The sequence below is a fragment of the Callorhinus ursinus genome, unplaced genomic scaffold, assembly GCF_003265705.2.
Source record: "Callorhinus ursinus isolate GAN/ISIS: 27379988/994484 unplaced genomic scaffold, GSC_fseal_2.0 scaffold14, whole genome shotgun sequence".
In the NCBI taxonomy this organism is placed as follows: domain Eukaryota; kingdom Metazoa; phylum Chordata; class Mammalia; order Carnivora; family Otariidae; genus Callorhinus; species Callorhinus ursinus.
In genome coordinates, this window is record NW_027397076.1 from 41,749,120 (window position 1) to 41,766,499 (window position 17,380).

General features: G+C 37.4%; 1 protein-coding gene across 15 annotated transcripts in view; it reads left to right on the top strand.

Moving 5' to 3' along the window:
- TAFA2 (TAFA chemokine like family member 2) overlaps positions 1-17,380 on the top strand; it is a 480,355-nt gene that overhangs the window by 434,160 nt on the left and 28,815 nt on the right. For all 15 annotated transcript variants that reach the window (XR_012380763.1, XM_073900735.1, XM_073900730.1 and 12 more), the window contains 2 exons: positions 2,524-2,676; positions 3,773-3,897. Coding sequence is in view for 14 of the 15 variants with exons in the window: in XM_073900735.1 (XP_073756836.1) it covers positions 2,524-2,676; positions 3,773-3,897 (278 nt within the window). In the remaining variant the exon portion in view is untranslated. The remainder of the gene's footprint in view (positions 1-2,523; positions 2,677-3,772; positions 3,898-17,380) is intronic.

Below are 17,380 nucleotides of genomic sequence, written 5' to 3' on the forward strand. Positions count from 1 at the left end.
CACACACACACACACACACACACACACACACACACACACACACACACACACAGTTCATGTATGATTAACATACAGTGCTATATTAGTTTCAGGTGTACAATATAATGATTCAACAATTCTACATGTTGATCAGTGCTCATCATGATTAATGTGCTCTCCATCTATTTTATCCAACTCCCATCCACCTCCCCTCTGGCAAACACCAGTTTGCAGAACCACCCACTTCTAATTACTCAGGACAAGCTGAAGAGTAATCCTAATTCCTCCTTCTCTCTGAATTCATGTTCAATCCAATAGCGAGTCAAACCAGCTCTACAGGGGAATATTCCTAATCTGCTACTTCTCCCCAACTCTGCTGCTGTTAGTATAGACTAAGTCCCATCCCTTATCCTCTAGGCTCTTGCAACCTCTTCATAACCGGTCTCCCTCATCCCACTCTTGCTTCTTCAATCCATTCTTTAAAGAGCGGTATGAGCAAACTTCTAAAGCATTTAATGAGATGATACCAGATCCACCCAGACTGTTTCCCTTGTGACATGAGTAAAATCCAGTCCCTTTATTCAGCATATCAGCCCCTACTCCATCTCCCCACATTTCGGACACAGTTCGCTAGACCTCTCAATTGTTCAACCGCACTATCGCCACACTAGTCATGTTGCTGTCCTGGCAACACATCACCCATTTTTCCATTTTAGCTCCCCACCATTTGCTGCTCCTTCTCTTTGGAATGCTCTTCCTTTCTTGGATCCTCATAACAGATGCTTCCCTTTCAGCACTCAGGTCATCATTCTGATTATCTCACAGGGGTCCTCTCTGACACTCACAAAAATACACTTCCCCACCCTGTTTGATTACTCTCCCCTTACTCTACTGCAGTTCCTTCAAGGAGCTTAAAAATCTAGTATTGTCTTAATCATTAACAGGTATTTATAATTTGTTTTCTACACAGGAATATGAGCTGAGGGCAGACTCTATGTCCCTCCTTTTCATCGTTATATCCCCAATACTCAGAACCATACCTGAGGTGTGGTATTGACTCAATCAAAATGTGATTAAGTGCAGTGCAGTACAAAAAGTGAGCATATTGACTTGTATGATATAATGCAAAGCATTCAATAAATTAAACCAAACTGAATCATCCTTAGCTAAGAAAATATTTTCTAGAGCACAAGAAGAAGTCTGGCTCTCAAGTTTTTAAACTTTCCACAGAGATAGCCTTATGTTTGAGTCAAACATAGAGAAATCCCCATTTGTATCTACCGTGGCAGGAAAATCTTTGTGGCAATGGAAATGGTTTCTGTTTCTTGAAAGTTCTTTTGAGGATCACATGTCAAAGCCATATGTCACACCCAAGTTTCTTGGTCTCGCATGGAGGGATGGACAATGTGTGATTTGTTTTCTCTTACAAGAAAAATCTAAGCAAGCTGTCTAACCTGAGTTCTGCACAGTGATACTCATCCCCAAGGGAAAGATTAATATAAATACATGATGTACTGATCTCATTTACAAAATGGGCCTTGATATGTTTATAACGTTAAACAATTTCAGATCTGGTTTTTATATCACATTTTTTAAATTTCTGAAAGCATAGTGTTTCAACTAATGTTTGTTTTTAAACTTTTTATTTTTAGCAAATGAAACTTCTGCTTTATTGTTTCAAAGTAGGGTTAATACTCTGAAGATGAAATGGTGCCAAAAAAAAAAAAAAGGCAAACTAGAACCCTATCATAATGTGATAAGTGAGGTCCACAAGTCTCAAGCACCCAAAGCATTCAGAAGCCGTTCTGCCAGGTTAGTGGGCTGGGTGGGGGGAGCCCCACAGCTTATTGGCTGGGGCTCCCAGGCCAGATATAAATCTATCCACATTCTGGCTACAGTTGTTGGCTATTGGTGGCAGTTGTTCCCTCAAGGCAATATGGGAAGAAAACATTTTCAGGACTGAAACTGGCTGGGACTTTCAGGAAAATGGCAGCAATTTCAAGAATTCCCAATTAGTTCATTCCCAGGGAAACTGGGCAGAGGAATACTGAGGAGATGGGTTCCACCCTTTACCGCCTTGCTTTCTGAAAAGAGGTCCCCTGTCTGACCTTTGCACTCAACCCTAGAAGAACAATGTAAGCTTAGCCCTCCCCCACTCTGAGAAGAGGTCTGCTCTTAGCCCCATTGCAGGGCGCCTTGTCAAGGGGTTAGCCTTTCTTTGATTAACATGTTGGACAAAAAAGTCATATGCAAATAAGTATGTTTTTGATGGCGCCACATATTGTCTCTATATTTCAGACTGTTCGAACAGCTCTTTCTAATCTGGTCACTAATTGTTCCTGCTTCACCAAGCATTTACTGACAGAAATGGCCCTTGCACATTTAGAAAAGAAATCAAATCTGCATATGGAGTCAGCATCGTTGTATTTCTAGTTTCATGCATGGTGGATCCCTTATAGAGCTATATTTAATGTACTTCTAATTAAAAAGGGGGGGAGAAGCCAAAACTTTCTCAATGTTGTCTTATCTCTTTTGTTTGTGCAGCTCACCATGTTAAAACGGGCACTTGCGAGGTGGTGGCACTCCACAGATGCTGTAATAAGAACAAGATAGAAGAGCGATCACAGACAGTCAAGTGCTCCTGCTTCCCTGGGCAGGTGGCAGGCACCACGCGAGCTGCTCCATCTTGTGTGGATGGTGCGACTTCTTCCATTGCTCATGGTGGTCATGTAGCTGGGGACTGGTTAGAACTGGAACTCCACTATAATGCTGTTGACTGTGGTCAGTCCTGAGGGACCATTCCATAAATCATGTGGTTGATGAGATTATTTATTTAGGGGGGGCATTCTGAAATCTAAAATCCTCCTGAAGAAGGTCTAAGACCTTATGCAGTTTTGTAACAAAAGGCATTCTAGTGAGGTTCCAACAAGTCCATGTATTTCTTACTTTGATACCATGAAATACCGATTTACCTGTGGAGGGCATGTGTGTGTAAATTAATTGGGAAAGGAGAGATGAAAATAGAGGATTAAACAGTATGGTGACCTAAACCCATGGATGGTTCTTAAGAATGAAAAAATAAGCACCATACAAATGAGCGAATTTGTAATTGTACCTTGAATTCACATGAAATGTTGATATTTATGGAGATCCATCAAAATATTAATTTCTTTATTGGAGGGTTCACCTAATTGCAATAGGACATACATCTTTGTATGGATCTATTTAATTACTGTTACCATAAATAATAATTTAAATATTCCTGTTAGCATGGCTCATTCCTTGATGATGGTTACTGCCCACAGTTAAAAAAAAAAAAATTACATTAACTCTAGTATCCTCCTAATTTTAGCCTACTTGTGGGAAGTATTACATTGACTCTAAACTGGTCAGAGGTTGATTTTCTTTTATGTTTAGGTAAATCAGTGCATGCGTATGTTTACATAAGTTTCTTTCCAATATATTAGTTTTCATGAAGCCTGTACGTTCACATGAAAAAAAAAATCCTTCCATAATGTGCATTTAATTAACAATACTATTTGTTAATAGGGTAGAACTCATGTTAGGTGTTCTTACCACAATAAACTAAAATAGAAAATACAAATTCTTTTAGTCAGAATATCTAGAAAGACTTAGCCCCTGTGGGCAAAAAGGGAAGCATGCTTCAAAGCCCAATCTACCTAGTGGTGGGAAAAATCGGTGCCCTTTGTTCCTCTTTAAATGTGCACGCAGAGAATTAACTAGCCCAATAGAAAACACTGAATTGATTTTTTTTTTTTTTAATCTCCTGTAGCTTCAATAGTGGAACAGAAATGGTGGTGCCATATGCAGCCATGTCTTGAGGGAGAGGAATGTAAAGTTCTTCCGGATCGGAAAGGGTGGAGCTGTTCCTCTGGGAATAAAGTGAAAACAACTAGGGTAAGTGGACAGCCAGCTTGGGAAAGCAAACATGTCTCTGAATTTATAGAGCATGGACGTGTGCAGTAACATCGTTAAATGATGGTTGTAGAATGAAGAGTATAGTTTTCCATACTACATCCTCCCCCCATTTTCTTCCTAATTCATTTTTTCATAGCACATTTTTTTGCCCAGAATAGCATCTTCTATAGATTGCCATCAACTGTCATGTTATTTAATAAATTAATGTTGTGTGTTCTTTCATGAAATACAGTAATGTGAAACCCCCCAAGGATGCATGTTAAATGCTGAGAAGGTGACCTCAATCCCTTACTCTTCTAATGGACAATAATTTGAATATATTCTGGGAAAAAAGAATTTGTTTTACATATGACTCAATACAATTTTGCAACTAGGAGTCTTTCATTTTTATGAAAGTAATTATTTTGATCTTCCGGATTTCTGGGTCAATAAATGGTTTTCTAATGGTTAACTTTGTAATGAGTTACCGAGAGGAGTTTCTAAATCTCAGTCAATATGAAAAGAATACTCTTCAGACAATGACGTCTTTCAGCTTGCACTGATTGACTTCTGGGACATGGGAGAGAAGTGAAAAATGGTTAGCTTTATTCTTTGCTTTCCTAATTAGCTCCATGGATATTCTGGATTGGCAGAATTTAAATTTTCTGTAGAATCAGCAACGAAAGTTCTGTCTTGTTTTGCTATTTGCTTTTAGGGGAAAGCAGACTATTGATCAGAATTGGTTAATTGGGGACGAGAACAGAATAATGATATGATATTTTATAAAAAGTAACAAAACCAGAGACTGATTAATTTACCACATTATTTAATAATAGCAGTTTTTTTTTTTTAAACCTCTCTGGACATATTCAAAAGCATTATTTTTAAATCCTATCAGATATATAATTCAGTTTGTTGAATAATATGTTTAGTGAATTGGCTGTTCAGACATACACAAAAGTAACTAAGTTTCTAATAGCATAAACAATAACTTCATATTTTGTCAAATTATTCATGATTCTTTGTTGGCTAAATGGTGACATACTTTTCCCAAACCCGCAGAGTGCATGATCAGTTAATTAGAATAATTGTATTATTCAGTTAGCACATGATATAAACCATATTGATTTGTTAAAAACATCCTGGCAATATGAAATTTCCTTATAGGTTTTTTATAGCATGAAAATATTTCCTTCCCTAACACTATAAATTCTTAGTCCAAAATAGCACTCATGGAAATTCACTGAAGATTTGAGATTCTGAAGCAAATTAAAAAAAAAAAATAGCACTCTACGACTAAACTCTGTTTTTTGTTACTTCAGTGGACATGAGGAAGCTAACATTTATTGGATACTTAAAACATATGCCATAAACCGAACAAAGTACTTCATGCGAATGAGCTCATTTAATCCTCTTAACAGCCCAGTGAGGAAGATAATATTATTATCTCCTTTTTACAGATGAGTAAACCAAAGTTTCAAAACCTTCAGTGACTTCCCAAGGTCACACAGCTAATGAACAGGGAAGCCAGGGTTCAAACCGAGCAGGCTCATTTCAGAACGTAATCTCTTAACCTGTAGTTTAAACTAGATAATTTAACTTATTCTTAAGTAATAGTGAGGAAAGCTTCCTACCGTTCTATTCATATTAGGTAGACCTTTAAAATTACCTTTAACTTTCTGGATCGTTGAAAAGGTCAAGACCATGTGATCTAAATTCCCACAGTAAATTGTGTTAGAAGTGCCGCTTCCCTCCCTGCTGTGCCATATTCTCAGCGGTCCAAACTTAAAATTCAGTCTCCGCAATTCTTCACATTTAACTGCTTTTCATCTTATTAAACAAGATGGATGAGAGGCTGAGAACTTGTGAGGAAGACCATATCTAGATCCTCCGGAAAGATGGAGTTTCTTGAATACAATTAAAGTAAATGATTATCTTTTGTTTTTCTTCACAAGAAAAAGATTGCTGGTGAGTAGGAAGCTGTGTAGACATTTCCAACTCAAGGGACATCATGGTATTCCAAATGGCTAGGCAAAATTATGTGCAATTTTGAGTGTTTTTTTTTGGTTTGCAAAACAATTTGGCTACTTTTCCCTGAGGCCTCAAAAAACAAAGCTTCCGAGGTCATCAGGTTATTACTGTTCTGCTATCTCCACTGAAATAGTACAAAAAGTATAGGAGATACAAATTTTTGAAATAGTTCTGGCCCAGTATTACTTTGTACACCATGGAAGTGTTGGACAGAGGTAGCTCCTGCCATACATAAATAGCAGCAGTGGAATCGAGAAGAATTCTGATCGTTATTTGATTCATTGGCATTATTATTCATTTGCCAGGCTTAAATAAGTTAGCCATGGCTGTGGGAAGCCAAGCAGCCACTGCAGTCCTATTTGGCAGGTTCCAGCCACAAATGGGGAAAGTCCAGAAGTTAAGCATGAATAGGTTACAAAGTAACTGAAGAGCTGCTTGCAGCCAAAAGTCATCTGAGTTTCTTATGCAAGGTATGTTGGTCTTGTGGGATTATGACTGCAAGCAAAATGGCTCGAGAAATTATTAAAATTTGCAATAATGTACACCCTTCCTTTTAATTGCCCATATTCAATCTGGAGTGCTCTGGTAAGCCGAATGTTAGAAAAAAAGCAGTCAGCCAAAAACAGCGATGAGACTTGCTTAGCCTCAGCTGAGATGTGGTGGTACTTTCCAGAATTGGCTACAGATTATGGGCTGGGTGAATTCCGCATTTAAAACTAATTTGGAATTTACATTGTACTTCCTACTATAAATGTGAATTATACCCCCCTTCTCTCTTTGTACCAGATTCAGGAAGCTTATTATTCTGATCCATTTTCTATTTGTCCCAACAAGGGAGAAAAGGCAAAGAATAGACAACCTTTGTTGGAACATCAGTATTTTGCAATCATGTTCTTCAGTACCCCAAACACTTAATCTGGAGGAAGAGGAGGATGCAACCTTTGTTTCCTGAACCCTATTTCTTACCTTAAAGGTGGAAACTTATGACTGCCTATGACCTCTGTAACCATCTATTGTATTACTTTTAAAGAACTCCAAAGTTAAAAAGAAAGAAAGGAAAAGTCATGAGAGCCCTTTGCTTTCAAACTCATTTTCAAAGATAAATAATAAACTTTTCAGAGTCATTAATAAAAGAATACTCTTTCCAGTGTGAAAGAGCACATAATTATACTCTAATTGTATAATACAAAAGTAGCAGGGGGGAAAGGTGCTGGAGAGCTTATAAGATTTGAGAAAAAAAAAATCTTTGATAACATTGTTGGATCCTCAGAAAAAATAGACTGTGATTCATTTCTTTGAATGTTGTGATATTCTTTCTCTGTGGAACATCTCCTAAAGGAAGTCACATTTTGATTTTAGAATTCACAGTCCGTGGCCATGGGTATGGGTTCTAAACACCAGTGGTCATGCAGCTCTTAAGTCTGGTTCTTACGTAAAGAAAGATGACCTTCAGAGTATGCAAGATTCTGTATTTTCATTAGAGATATTATCTTTATGAATCACAAATCCTAGGACTATTTACTTTTCATATACTTAAGACATTTTCTGGGTAACTTTTAACTAATTGGAATTCTTTCATCTTTACTATTTAAAGTGCCTCAAGCAGATAAGAGCTCTATTTTTCTAAAGTCTCTTCAAATATAAGTGGATTTTAAGTGCATAAAATATGATTTCATTTTGGCAAATAATGCAAAGAAAATCAACAGGTATTAAGAATTTCCCCTGCATAAACATCCTGTAATAATAATGCTCTTATTATAATCAAAGCAACAAAAGCATATATGAAGGCATTCACTTAGCTCTTAGAGTGTATGAAGCAATCTAAGTGTATTGCAGGTATTATCTTATTTAATTTCCCAAAGCACAGTAGGCACTAATGAGAGTACAAAGATGTATGGTATGGTCCCTGCCAACCAGGCGTATGCCCTAGAGTAGGGGAATGGATAGTGTACAGTTGCATTATTCTAGTTATCCATATGCAGTCCGCTGACAATAAACACTGGAATCATGGATAAATATAACATTTTTATAATGATGGGGATAGTATAAGCCTTTAGTTCAGCCTCCTCATCTGCAAAATAAATGAGGATATTGAGTTAGATTCAATTTCGAGTTCCTTTAACCAGGATTTATTTTTTGGTTCCACGTGCCAAGGACATTTCTAACTTCCTCTCCAGCTAAATTTATATGACACTAATAACTGGCTAATCTCAGAAGATAGATAAGTATTTGGGTTTTTAATCCTTTCCCTGTAAGGGAGAAAAGAAACAGCATTTTAGGATGCTTTGCTGATTAAAGCCTCAAGTCATCCTTGTCCAGATGTTGGTGGATTTTATACCAAGACTCAGCGACTGTTCTGTGATTGGGGGTGGGGGTGCTCTGAACACCGTCCAGGGGCACTATTCCAGCCCCAAGGCCAAAAAAAAAAAAAAAAGAAAGCAGGAGGAAAAAAGTTCATTTCCTCACCTTAAGATGGTGCAATTTGTGTGAATTCTTCAACCATAGTGCTCTCTCTTGCCTTGCAAATTTAATCACAGACTCGGGACAGTGTAGTTCTTTCCCGATCAGCCCTTTCTTAACAGACACATTCACCATTCATTTGTCTTCATCTCACCTCTGGTCAGGCCCTAAATTGTATCCTGGTCCACAGCATAGAGTACGGTGACCTTTAGGGCCCTTGTTTTCCAATTATTTTGATGGTACTTACAGTAAGAAATACATCTTACAGTGTGATCCAGTGTACACACACACCCATACACCCCACACTAAAATTAAAATTCTAAGGTTTTCTTTGTTTTATTTCCTTCCTTCTTACCTATCTCAACCCCATAAATTGATTTTATGACCTGCCAATATGTTACAACATGCATTTTGAAAACCAGTACTTTAGGAGGTGGTAGCCAGCCACCACTAACTTGCAAAGATACAAACTACTGATTAGACCGTTTTCAAATCAACTCACCTTTTACATTTTTAATATTTTTTATTCAATGTTTTGGGGTAAAAAAATTCTATCATCTCGTAAAATATAGATTTCATGGGAAAGCATGCGTATACCGTGTATATTCATTCATTCAACAGGTATTTATTGTCTGTTGTTGTGAGGTGTTATTCTAGGCTCTGCAACACAGCATGAAGAAAACTCCGAGATGGGGATCCGTGCTCTCATAGAGCATATACTAGTTTTCATTTGCTGCCTTTGCAAATCCTGGGACTTACATTACATTCATTTATTCTCTGTATTTAAGACTGGGCCCCAGCCTGGTTCCATGGTCTCTCCGCTCAGGGTTTCCCAAGGCCGAAAACATGGGGTGTTTCATCTTTTCACAGCAGAGCTGTGTTTCTTGCTGGAGGTTGTACAGGGAGAATCTGCTTCTAAGCTCATTCAGTGTGTTGACAGAATTCCATTCCTTTTAAGGGTAGGAATGAGGTTTCTATTTCTTTAGTAGCTGGCATCAGGGAGCCTCTCTCACCTCCGTCAAAATGCCTGCTCTCCTGGTCACACTCATTCATTTTGAAACCAGCCATGACACGTGGAGTCTTTACCACACCTGAACCTCTCTGACCACCCTTCCCCCATCTCTCTTCTGCCTTACTCTTCTGCTTCTGAGGGTCAGGTAATTACAGTGATTCCACCCAGAGAACCCAGATGATCTTCTTATGTTAAGGTCAGCTGTTGAGTAACTTTAATGACCTTGCAAAGTCCCTTCACAACAGTATTTAGATTAATGTTTATTTTAATATGAGGGGACAGAATCTCTAGAATTCTACCTATCACATAGAGGGACACAAAAACAAGTAGGTGAAGTATATAGTATGGTAGATGGTGATAGGTGCTATGGAAGAAAGGAAAGCTGGAGGGCAATGGAGAGCGCTGAGCAAGGGAGCTTGCATATTTGCCTGAGGTCTTGCAGGGGATGAGGGGATGAGGCACATGGCTGCCTAGAGGACAGGCTCTCCAGGTAAAGGGAGGAACTGCTACAAAGGACCTACCCTGGGCGCTGCTGTGGGAATGTCACAGTCAAGGGTCAGCAATGATGCTGGTGTGGCTGGAGTGGAGTGAGCATGGGCAACTGGTTGAATTTAGGATCGGAAGGGTAACAAGAGGCACATCACAACTGACTTAAATTTTTGTCCTGAGCACAGAGAATGACGAAGTTGCCAGCAGGTGAAATGGAGATAACCATGGGAAGAGTATGTTTTATGTATTGCATTAATATCCACTAAGTCTAGGTCCTTTAATGGAAAATTAAATACAGTAGAACATCTTGAACTTGGGATATTCATTAAGAAGAATAGGTAAAAAGTTTTTACTATAGTAACAAATGCAGATATTGAGTGACATTGATATTACAAAAGATTTAAAATCTCCAATGGTGGGGACATTTGGAAAAGTATTTAAGGCCCTATATTATTACTATGATAACATCAAGTTTATTTTAAAGAGATATGGACAGAAATGGATTAATATACAGAAGGGTTTTTATTTTTTTTCTCAATTAGATAATGAGTCCATAGGTAGGTAGGTAGAACAAGTTAGGTGTCCATGTAGTAGCACTAGTAAAAGTAACATTTAAACCTGGTGTTTTAAATTTAAGAGCTGCTTAATTAATGATTTAATAGGGCCAGGAGTGTCTCCCTGAGAGTGTTTCCAATAACTTCTTTAGAGAGTTATTGGAAATTAAAGCGAAGACTTAAAACAAATATATCATCATGGCTATATTTCCAAAACCTGGCCTATAGTTTTACAATTAAAATGAAAAATGGGCAACATACGAGTACTTTGAAGTTCCTTTAAGATTTAAATGCTTCTATAGTTTTTGAGTCACGTGTTTATTTCTAGGTGTTACTCTGAATATTGTGATTATAATCTTACAATTAATTGTGAATGTTCACATGTTGTAATAGAATCTAGTTTGGGGCTGACAGAACTTCATTAGCAACTATGAAGTACATCTTTAGGCTCTTGCTTATGTCCTGGGAATTAAGTGGTGAGGACAACATCTCTCTCTCTTATCTGAGGGCTGAGGATTAAAATTCTGTCAGGGATTTATTTTTAACACTGCAGAGCTTGATATTTGTTCAGAGGTAACTACTCTTGGGAGAAGCAACACTGTCATCTGTTTTTGGTCATCTGGAGTGCCTTAATACCAGGTACCTCATGGGACTTGGAGAGGATAATGGAAAGTTCAAGGAACCCTAGCTGGTGGGGGTTGTACGCCTTCTCCTTCTCCTATGGTGGGTGACAGCCCTATGAAGAACTATCAATAACTTTCCCTGTATACATTCCCTCATGGCTCTTTCTCTCCTCTCCTCTTCATACATTTTCCATGGAATCTAAAACTCATAATGATTTCAGATCCAATTTGATTTTCTTACTTTAGGCAACAGGATGAAAGTACAGCTGAGAAATAAAAAGGTAATTTTCTCACAAACTCAGAATTCCAAATGCTTTTTGAATGGTACTGAGATTGTATAGGAAAACAAAGCTGGGGCCTAATTCCCAACTCTCTACAATGAGAGTGAATCCCAGCTCCTTGCTGTGCAATCCACCTCTGAATAATGGAGAGCTGGTTGGGAGGTGTGTGTAATACAAAGGGCAGAGTCAAGCTTCACTCTATCATGGTCAGACCCCATCTGGGGTACCCAGGAAAGTTCTTGATGCCAACTTTTAGTGGGCTAGAAAAAAAAGAGGCTTATCTTAAAGGACTTTGTGGATATTTACCTCAGAGAATAGAAGCACTAGGAGTAACATGTTTTAAATTATTGGAAGATCTATCATATAAAAAGAAAAAAATTAGACTTGTTCTGTGTGGGCACAAGGAATACAATTAAGGGCAAGGAATAACTCTTGTGGTGTCAGCTCTGGATGATGTTAAATGGGCTGCCTTGGGAAACAGTAGATTCCTCATTTCTGGAAGTCTTCGGAGTTGGCTAGTCCACTTTACCATAACAAACAACAGCTTGGGCAAAGGCATGGAGGTATAGAAGATCATGTCTTTGCTCACAGAATAGAAATCAGTTCATGGGGTAACCCTGTGTGTGCAGGGAGTCATGGCCGACTGATTTTAACAGTCTTTTAAATGCCATGCTAAAAGATCTGGGTGTTATTCTCTGAGAAATTATAAACTACAAAAGAACCTTGAGGAGAGAGAAGGGTCTAGCTAACACTTTAGAAAATCTATTTGTCTGCAGTGTCTCCTGCAAGGAATTGAGAGGAATGTCAGAAAGCAGGCCTGAACTAATAGGAAAGTGATACTCTGGAAGTGGAATCAATAGGGGTTGGTAATTAATTAAATATAAGAATTTTGTTAAAGGAAAATTTCACAAAGACTCCAACTTTTGGCCTAGCCTATATGGTGATATTGATAAAGACACAATGAGATGAAAACTGAAGTTTGGGAACAGTTACCCCCTAGATGATGGGGAAATGATTAAGAAAGCTGTCTCAGAAGGAATGTGTTCAAAGAGAAGAGGATCAAAGACATCGTAGCAGGTAATGTAGAAGAAGGTGCTGGCTGAGGAACAAGAAATGTGGACAGAGCGACTGGAAAACCAACAGAACCTAGAGTCTGAGAAAACACAGAAAGAGAGAGTTCCAGGGAGCCAGGGCTGTCGATTGCTACAACAAACACATAGAACCTACCAGATAATGTGGACTTTAAACTTCTTTCTGAACATGACATTTGTAAGAAATACTAAAGTTCACAATCCATTAGTTGAATAATCTTAGAACTTGCCTCCTCATTGGATGGTGTCATTGGTAACACATTGAAAATACTGTAGAATGTGCATCTCTTTAAAGTAAAATGAAGTATAAGAAACAGTTTTAAAATAAGAATAGCACACCTGGGTGGCTCAGTCATTGAAGCTTCTGACTCTTGGTTTTGGCTCAGGTGGTGATCTTAGGGTCCTGAGATCAAGCCCTTTGTTGGGCTCTATCTCTCTCCCTCAAATAATCTTTAAATAAAATAAGAATATGGTAGAATTAAACTCCATTCAAGGGGAGCTTGTCCATTTATTTGTTCATTTACTCTATAAAGATAAAGTACATGTCTGGTATGTAGCCATGTGCTTGATATTGTGGTCGGCTCTGGGGAGGCAAATTAAAAAAAATCATGGCTCTTTGATGTCCAAGAGTTCATAGTTGGAGACAAAGTCAGTAAATCACTGTCATGTACAGAAGCGGTAGAACAGAGATTTGTACTGGTGTCAAGAGTACACTGGCAGTTTAATACTGCATGGTCCATAGCCCTCCCAAAACTCAAAATAACAGATTTTGATGCTATTCAAAGGCAATTTACTCAGTTTATCTCCTTAATATATAGTGTCTAAGCACAATCAAAATATGATGTTCCATGATGTCAAAACTGAACTTGAGTTGTATTTGATGGTATACTATCATAAGAAAACAAAGTTTTTTGGATTAGACTTTTAAATCATTTTAAAGTTTTCTACCAGTTACAAAATATGAGAGGAGAGGAGAGGGAAAGAAGGACTTTAGGGGGCCACAGTAATAACTAATTAAATGAAAAATACTTTAAAATTGTGGCCATCAAATAAGAATACTGGAACCTTAAAACATTGGCAAATTTATTAATGCTTTAAGCTTATAGGACACTTTCAAAATCATTAATATATATTAAAAATCAGGCATTCATTTGAAAAGGTATAAAACTCAAATTACCAAATTAAAACAAAGAAGAATTTTTATTGTTTATATTAAACCAGGGAATTCCATTTCTTACGATGTTTAATACTGAACTTTAATATTAAAGATCAGAGTTATTTAGTTGTTGAATGTACCCTCAGTTCTTGTGTTTTAGTATTATTGGGTTTTGCTCTTATATTAAGTAGCAATATTGGCTTTCCATGATTTATGGTGGGATTAGCCCAAAGTCAATAAAGGGCTATTCTGTTGAGGTTCTGCTTGCTGTTGACTATTCTATCTTATTGCTTATTCTATTCTGGTGGCAAACATATTTTACCTTCACCTTGAATCTCCTAGTTTTCTTTTAACAGGACTGGGAAGAGAATAGGAATGAGAGAGAAACAGACTTGGTAATACCAGACAGTGTAAATTCATTTTCAAAGGATGTTTGAAAATAATTGAATACAATCTCTAGTTTGCAATTTTAAAATAACCTATTCTTGAAAGGGATGCTGGAATAATTGTGGGGAGAGTTGATTTGGTCCGACTGTTTCTAGGATTCATATACTGAGATGCTTTTATTCTATCTTGAAAAAAATAAAATTGAATATTCTCCACAGACACTTTGGCTGACAGAAAAATTTAAACAGGTATCATGATTAGAAATCTCAACCTCCAACTTCAATTACAACATACGATCAACTTATGAGATTACTGAAGGCAAATGTCTGGCAGATAGTCAACCACTGTTTGATATTAAATTTCACAAGTGAAATCAACTTTTTGAGAGCACCCTTGCATATATAACATAGATGTGAAATATCTGCCTCCACATTTTAACTTTGAGGATTTCTTATAGGACCTGTAAGGGAATTCCTTATGAATAGGTTTAGGATAAAAGCTGTTAATGTTAACTTTTGACAAGTTGACATTTCACCTATATACCAGTTTAAGGAGACCCTATTCAGTGAAACTATAAGATGTTGCTATTTGATACCAAAGGTATCATAACATGAAAGTGTTCCTATCAGTGGACTAAAAAAATCTAGGGTAGAATCAATTTTGGTAGTACCAGTAACCTCTCACTAACGGTTCAGCCTTACTGACGTTACTGAGATTACAGAAAGATGAAGACACTCTCAGGCTGGATCAGGTGATTTTTAATTCACCATAGCCACTCATGGTTGCTTTGTGATGATGTTGTCAAGTTCCCACAGGCCTCATAAACCTAATATCCTCCTTCGATTTTTTCTTCACTGTGGTTCTCTCAGCCTCATACTCATAAATGTATACCAACTCTCTCATGATGAATGCTTTACAGAGCATGCTGTACTCTTCCAGAGTGCCCCTGGGTGAGTTCTGCTAAAATGAGGATAGGGTATTAGCGATGTGTCCAGTGTTTATGCATAATGAGATATATGTCACTCCTGTTAAGTCTTGCTAATGATTTCACATATCTCTTGCTTTGGAATGGGAATACCAGATCCTCCAGAGCATTTCCCTTCTTTTCTCTTTTTATCTAGTGTGAAATAGGAATTCTATAAACCAGTCATGAAAATAGACTAATCCCTGTTCAAAATGCAGATGTCAACTACCTCTTAAAAGGTTTTATAAGAGGAATGGTCGTCTTAGGAGTCTCTTTCAAGTCCCACCAGAGAGCAGTTCAACAAGTGTTATAGCTGTTGCTTAGTCATCAGATAATCTTGTTTCTTCACAAGGTGGTAGAGTATAGGAATTGTATGTTCAGAAAGTCAAGGGCAAGAATTAGTTGGTGTGATAGGAAATCTTGTGTGTCAACTTGTCTGGGCCAGAGTGCCCAGATACTTGGTCAAACATTATTCTAGACATTTCTGTGAGGGTGTTTTTAGATGTGATTTACATTTAAACTGGTGAAATTTTAGTAAAGCAGATTGCCCTTCATAATGTGGGTAGACCTTGGCTAATCAAAGTCCTGAATAGAAAAAAAGGCTGACCTCCTCCGTCCTCACTAATACACTTGGGTATTTTATTTGCAACAGTATTCAGAAATGGTTAGAAGATATAAAATAGCAATTACATTGATAATACCTGTCTTTGGATGAGTGACAACTTTTGCCAGGTACTGTGCTATATCATCTCAACAAAATATTTCTAATAATTACCACCCTAGCATTATAAGTCTTATTATTCCTTAGTACAGATGAGAAAAAGAGGTTCAAGGAAATTAACTTTCTTAAAGCTACATAATTAGTAAGTGACAAAGGTCAAACACAAATCTGATTCCAAAGAGTATATGCTTTCCACTTAAATATATTGTTTCATAAGAAGTAGAAAAACTCTAGGTGCCATGTAACCATTACAATGTAAATATATCTTCGGTAATATTTTCTCAGAAAGTCCTGCCTAATATTGACATGACTATCATTTGTTCTACAAATGTTATGACTGCATAGTTGATGTTCTTAGAAGAAATACTGTGAATGTTCAACGCTATGTGCATGTATAATCATCCATGTATAGTTGTAAGGGCTAAAGAACTAGGGTCACCAATAAAAGGTCAGATATTTCTATAGTTAGAAGCCAAATAAAATGATGATAGCAGTTTTCACAAGGTATTATTGTGAGGAATTGGCAGCTTTCATGAGGGAAACAATACCATTCGTCAAGATCCGTCGGTTATACACATTCACAGGGAAGAACTTTTGTACTAAGATGAAAACAAGGAAAAAGGTCTTATGTGTCTGATGAAGCAAAGACCTCTTGAACAAGACAGGCATGCAAAATTATAACCACTGCACCAATATTAAAGTGAGAATCTCTGGAGACTAGAAATGCATTGTAAATCACTTAAGTAACCTTTTCTCTAGGACTTTCAATTGCCAACTGCTGTATTTGCTTAATGGATGGTCTATACAAAATTTATAATTGTAATTCACTGAATCTGTTTTAGGCACCCATATTATAACCCCTTTTGATCAGGTTTCTAAGTTAAACATCTGACTCAATTTCTGTGAATCACAGAATTTTCCAGTGCTGTTTATAAACTCTGTTTCCTAAAATTTTAGGTATAGTACTTCATTTTGATGTTGCTTTGATAAAGATTTTTTTTCAGTTATTAAAATAATATTGAATACCTACTATATGTCAGGGTCCATACTAAACCCTGGGGATACATATATGAGTAAGACATAGTCTTTGGCCAGGAGATGTTCCCACTCATGATCTGCAGTCAAATGCTCTACCAGTTCCCACTCATGATCTGATGGGATAGGCTCTATATTAGACTAGGCTAAAAAGGAAAAAAAAAAGCTTCAGTAATTTAAAACAACAAAGATTTATGTCTTACTCAGGCTGTATCCTCGTCATAGGTGGCCTTAAGGTGTCAATTCTGGGTCTTCCTCTTTCCATAACCAAGACTGAAGTGCAGACATGGTCTGATATGTTGTTGGTTGCCACGGTGAAAGATAATTCTGGAGGGGTTTGCACTAGCAATTATTTAATCAGCCCCAAAGCAACAAATCTGACCACAATTCTTGGTCAAAACTATTATGGATACATCCAACTGCAGTGGGTTCAAAAGTGGACTCTTTCTTTAGGGGTTCTGGGCTCAAGATGGCAACATAGGAAGATCCTTCCATGGACACATCAAGTCTGTAGCTATATATGGTAGAGTTTCTTTTTTAAATGTTTTATTTAAATTCAATTTAACATATACTGATTTATCAGTTGCATTCAACACCCAGTGCTCATTACTTCAAGTGTCCTCTTCAGTGCCCATCACCCAATTACCCTATCTCCTCCCACCTAGCAACCCTCAGTTTG